Source organism: Nestor notabilis, unplaced genomic scaffold (assembly GCF_000696875.1).
Source record: "Nestor notabilis isolate BGI_N333 unplaced genomic scaffold, ASM69687v1 scaffold22197, whole genome shotgun sequence".
NCBI lineage: Eukaryota > Metazoa > Chordata > Aves > Psittaciformes > Psittacidae > Nestor > Nestor notabilis.
The window spans coordinates 41801-47839 of record NW_009938123.1 but is presented as its reverse complement, the minus strand read 5'-3'; the positions used below and the strand labels follow the sequence as shown (position 1 = coordinate 47839).

At 45.2% G+C, this 6039-nt stretch overlaps 1 protein-coding gene across 1 annotated transcript in view; it reads right to left on the bottom strand.

Moving 5' to 3' along the window:
• Positions 1 to 4189: 4189 nt before the first annotated feature.
• Positions 4190 to 6039, bottom strand: part of GALNS (galactosamine (N-acetyl)-6-sulfatase) — a 40716-nt gene continuing 38866 nt past the window's right edge. The window contains exon 13 of the mRNA XM_010019178.1: positions 4190 to 4276. Within this exon, the coding sequence (XP_010017480.1) occupies positions 4190 to 4276 (87 nt within the window). The remainder of the gene's footprint in view (positions 4277 to 6039) is intronic.

Here is a 6039-nt window from a genome sequence, read left to right as displayed (position 1 = left end):
AGAGTAAAAGAGCAAGTAGTTTGTAATGTTTCCCAGTGCTGAGGACAACAGCAGGATCCCTGGGGAGCGATTTCTCATGTAGCTGTGCTGAAGAGGCTGCTGGCAACTCTGCACACAACAAACTGCCTCCCCCCCAACACCCCGATTCCAACCGTTCTCACCTTCGGAAGGTCTTTCTTCAGCTGCTGAAAGTATTTTGCACGGATACAGCAGAGATGTCCTAATTGGAAAACGAGTATTCTCGAACCTTCAGGAAATCCTCATCTCATGGGCTTCGCTTTATGTGAAACCAGGAGGCTTTGGAAGCTGTCCACTGCGTTTGGGAAAGGCTTGACTTGGCAGGTACTGAGAACTGCCAGCTTCCCCATGGCAGCGAGCATCCCGAGTCCAACAGCTTCCTTCTCAGCAATATCAGTTCCAGTTCCTTCAGTAAAAGCCCACTGTCGTCCTCAGCCCTTGCTGGAAACTCAGTCCCCAGACACCACGTAACATTTTATTAGCAAATACGTGGGTATCACTCGCTCTCATTCTGTTCCGAACTTGCCCATTTTCACTTTTAATAACCGCGCTCCTCAGCTTTCCATTTAAATGCAGAGGCATGTTATCTTTCATTGCTGCACTCAATACAGGTTTGCAGGGCATTAACCTTGGCTCTTAAGTGTTCGGAATTGATCTTCTGGTTTGCAGTTCCAGTGTTCAGATCCCCAAATTGTTGGTCCACAGAGACTAATTTGCCACCGAAATAATCCATTTGTCGCTGCAGGATTTTAAATCAAGGCTCCATTTTCGCAGCCGTGGACTGTAAATGCAGTAGGACTTTTTCCATGATTATTAGTTACATCAATTTCAGAAGCTTCTCTGTGTGGAGGGCTGGATGATAGCACAGCCTCAGGGGCAGAGTGGGGAGACTCGTGAGGCTCAGCTAATTGGAAATTAAAGGCAAGAAAGAAATTCCTTGGACTCTTAGCCCAAGCAGATATTAAGCTTTTTGCATTTAGCAGACGTATTTAAATATAAAGAAATGAATGTCACATAGAAGCAGTCTTAGGAAGACATCATCTTTCCTTTAGCTCTCACATCTTGCAGCTTGAGAAATGAAGCCACCAACAAACAGGCTTCACTGCTGCAGGTCCCATCAGGGCAGTGAACCCCAGCCTACCCACCCCTCCGTCCTCTGCGATTGCTCACACAGCCCCAGGCAGCTCCTGCAAAGCCAGTAAGGCCAATTCCCCAAACTGGGCAACTATCACATGGCCCAGTCTCAGATCAGAGGCTAATTCTTAAGGGCAGATGTGGTTACATGTACTGGTTGCTGCGAGCTGAGGGGTGTATGAGTGGGTTTGGGCTGCTCACCCCTGCAGCCGTGCTGGTGCACACAGTCACAGTATACCCCTGGCTTGGGGCTGTGCTTGGGCAGCCGTGTGGGCTGGGAAATTGATCCACGTTAAAAATAATACAGGGAAAAACAAAACAAGCTATTTTTAACCCAGGTCAGTCTCATGATCTGGAAGACGTATCTGTGAGACTGTCCCAAAGCAAGGTGTTGTTCAGTTGTTTTACAGGTGCGCACAGACAACTCAGATAATGCATTTCTAATAAATTAGTTTATTTTTCTTCATTAGTGCTTCATCTCACAACTTTAAAATCTGTACATCTTTGGAAAAGGCATTGATTTCAAATTCTTCCTATCCATCCAGCTGTAAAACTACTATTCTTATTTAAAGCATTCGGTTCTTCACATTAAGCTTTGATCTTTCATAATAAAAGGACATGAAGCAGATAAGAAACAGACATCAACAGAAGTTAATTCCCTTATAGAAGTCAGCTTTCTAGTGCAAAGTTTACATCCAGTATCTATGCACTGAGAGATTACTTCAGTGAGGAATGAGGGCTTAGTGTGCTGGGTAACCAGACAAACACCGTGTGTGCTGAGAACAGGATGGCTTGTCTGAGCAAGTTACACAGACAGGGGAAAAGCAGTATTTTCACAGCTTGCTGATTTGAAGAAGTAAAGAACGAAGTGACAGCCAGACAGGCATGGGACATGGGGTAGCAGGCATCCAGTGCACTCACAGTGTGCCTGCTGCAAGGGCTAAGAACCAAGGAACGTGTCTAGGCTAGAGCTCAATGAGCTGTGGTCCTGCAGTGGGATCTCTTCATAGCAGCATGCAGACAGACAAAGTGCTGTTGCAGTTCGCAGCAGATCTGTTCCTAACTATGCGAGGGCTGCCAGGGATTTTCAGGGAGTTGCAGCGATGAACTCCCTCCTCTGGTTGGTATCTCTATCTGCTGATACTAGAGAACTGCAGAGTCCTGAACAGCTGTGGCTCACAGAAGCCCTTAAAGCTGAGGTGGACCAGACCCAGCAAATGGGAAGTTACTGGTTTTGTCTGGTCTCCTGCGCTGACAGACACACATGACTGCTGCAAGTCCTCCTTCCTGCCCTCCTCATACAGCATCAGTGAAGAACAGGCTGGTCAGAATCTCTCCAGACCTGAGCTATTCACATAACATCAAAACAAGGAGAAATGTTGTGGATGAACTAGAAATGTTTTAATATACTTGAAGGACAATTAGGAACATCATAAGAAATCTGGACTATAAACAAATGCCATCTGCAGATGCACAGAGATTCAGAGGTTCTGCCAGCTGATGAAGTGTTGGCTGGGATTTCTGATGGGTGGAACAGTGAGAGCCGACTCAAGTGCTATTCTTATTGCAATCTTATAGGATTATCCAGCTTCGTGAGATATACACTAGGAATTACTGTGGAGAGGATTACAGGTAATGTAAACCATGGGAACAGAAAGAATGAGAGCCTTTGGGATTACAGGGAGGGTGAGAGTAAGCAATACAGAAGCCCGTACCAGGCAGGAGCACAGCAGAAGCAGAGCTCTCAAGAAGCAGAAGCAGAGCTCTCAAGCCAGCCCCAAGCTTTGCTTGGGAAGGAAGCTGGGCTGTTTACATGCTGGATTTTTCCCAAGGCAGCACAACAGCATGCAGAGAGGGCCCATGGACTGTCTAAAACACTAGAGGGGTAGAAGTGGAGCATTCCTGTTTGCATTCAGTGGTGCAAACAGCATGCTCAGGACTGCTTCTAGCTACTTCCCTGAAGCCCCAGAGTAACCTTGCTCGGTTTTGTTTGAGACATGTTTATTAGCAATAGCCAAGAGTGTGAAACAGGCTCAGAAGTAGATGAGAAATCTGCAATGTGAAATTGTGCAAAGGATCGGCATTTACCATGAACTCTGTTTAAAGCAGTGCTACACCCAGGCTGTGGAAAGTTTGCACAAGGAGAATTCCTCAGAGAGCGTACACTGGAAACAGGGTCAAGAGTTAATGTCTGATGTAAATGGGCATTTCTGAGCCTGCAGTTGGCCGGGTCCAGATCATGAGATGAGAGGCATGACTTAAACCATATTTGGACCCAGCTTTTTTTTGGAAATGAAGAAACCCCCTGAAATGAACTACTGACCCCCAGCTCCCCAAGAATATCCTGCACACTGTCAATAAGGCAATACTTACATGAACACTATCTTCAGGTTTCTTTACCTACGGAATATTTGCAGTTACAGATGAAGGAAGGCAGAGCATTCTCCCTGGAGCCAACCCCTTACTCAGGAACACAGTGATGCACACCAGTAGTTTGGGCCCTACAGCTGCACCCAGTACTTGCAGGTTTAGGAAGAAAGGAAAAACAAGCTGGTGTCCAGATTTCACAATGGAAATCAAATGTTAAAACAACAAGTTATAGGCAAACCAAACAAGGGCAGTTTGGGCAGGGTTTTCTGGCGGCTCTACGTTTCCTGAACATGCTGGTGTTGGGGCATCTGAATGAGTGATGATTTGAGAGAGCAGATTGGGTGGAAGGAGTGAGAGGAAAGGTGCATCCATGGCATTTCTGAGGTGATGGCAGAGTTGTGGTTGTACAGAGAGCTTTTAGAGTTGTAACAGTCTTCACTGAAAAGTTACCTTTTACGGAAACAACTACAACAGAAGAGTACAGGCTAAACCCTGAGCACTAGAGATATAAACACTGGCCCTTTTGGAAGGGCAAATGATGATATCATACATACATCACACCCTTCCTGTGTAAACAGGAGTGCCAACATGAGAAGACATGCTTTGTAAACTGTATGTCCGGCTGGTTATAGCTTTTCTGTGTAGCTCTTGAGGGCTGCAGAGAAGATCAATGAGGCCAAAAGCACTTCTTAGGATCAGACTTGGGTGGTTTCAGGCACTTCCCTAGCTTCTCACAGCCTGGAGGAGACCAATTCTGTTAAAAACACACAAAAAATATACAGAGAGATGATTTATACCAAGTGTCTGCTAAGCCCTATAAACCAAACCAACCCACTCTTATCCTCACAAAGACGCTTTTGTGTCCTGCTGGAAAAATGAAAACTCCTGCAGCTGATGCTCCTGGACTCATCAACTTCCCAGCTCCAAACACTATTCGGAAAAAGCTTTAGGAAAGACTACAAATCCTTCTGCAGCAGATAATTCCCTCTTCTGGGATAAAGTGGTATCTCTTCTGTACAAATGCAGGGTGCTGCGACTCTGGTGGCTTTCCTCTCTTTCCTGTAAGTAGCATGGAGCAACCAGACCATGAGGTTTTGGTGAAACCCCCAGTTTTTCTGGGATCCAGAAAAGAATTCTCATGTTTAGCACTAAGATATCCATGCACTTTCTTGAGAAAACAAGCAAAAAGCAACAGAAGGCCAAGGGTGTGAGTGAGATAAGAATGCCAGTATTTTAATGAGCATTCTGATGGATGAATTCATAAACAGATGGAGTCAGAGGCATTTACGAGACAAATACTCCAGTGCATAGAGACCAAAACTATTTGTCTTCCTCATTTCCATGTTACTTGTACTACCTTTCTCCAGCATGTGTACAACAGAGGAATGACATCAGTAAGAAAACCCACTTTACACCTCAGATTCCAAACGGATTAACAGAGGAAGGAATCTGGATAAAAGAAATTTTTCAATTTCATTGGGGTTTTGCCATTCAAAACTGGGAACTGCAGTAATATGAATGGCAGGTTATGATTCCCATTATGCCTCAAGAAATCTTTTGCATTCATTCTCTGTCCCTCTCTCTCTTAAGGTCTATCCATTCATGGGAGATTTTCCTGCTGTCACCAATTAAAGATCAGTTCAGCCCTGACCTATTGCCTTTCATTTTGCTTATTTTTTTAATCCTTCAAGTCATTTATGTTTTCTTGGAATTAAATTCCTATGGAGGAGGAGGAGACGAGCTTAACCCCACCAAAAACCTAACGGGGCAAGTTTCTATTCCACACAGCGGACAACAGATGGCAGTGAGACACCAGCTATCTCTGCAGAAGGGGCAGACCACAGCGGGGAGCTTTGGCGGAAGGCTCCTCTCTGCACGAAGGGCTCCAGACGGTTTAAGAACTACGAATGCTGTTTTCTAAATGTGTTTCTCAATTTTGAAATGCGCAACCGCCGCTGGAAATTTCAGATGACTGACAGATCTGCAAGAGCAACAGAGATCCACATAAACAAGTTACATGTTCGCTCGTTTGAAAAAAACAAAACACCAAACAAATTGGTATCTGCTTCAGTCTCGCAGCTCAAGTTGGCTTTCCCGGATCTGTGCTGTAAGTCCTGAGGACACCATGTGTGCTGCAAGTCAAACACACAGTCAAGCCAGCTCCACTGCATGGAGCAATTTCTCCTACATTTCCACAACGGGAAAAGGCAGCAGAACTGGCTCTGTGGGAGCTTTGTCTACACTGTTGGTGGGCTATGCCACAGATGGGCCAGCAAACACTTCCCTTGCTCAGAAGGGCTGATGCTGCTGCACTTAACATCAGTCCTAAGACTGCAGCAGCTACAAAATGATGCATCTGCTTTGCTTATGTATAAGTAAAGATGATTCTTCTCCTCTGTCCCAGAAAGGACATTAAATATCAAATAAGTAAGTGACAATTTAGAACATCCTAGAATCACAGAATGTTTTGTGTTGGAAAGGACCTTAAAGCTCATCCAGTTCCACCCGCCGGCCACA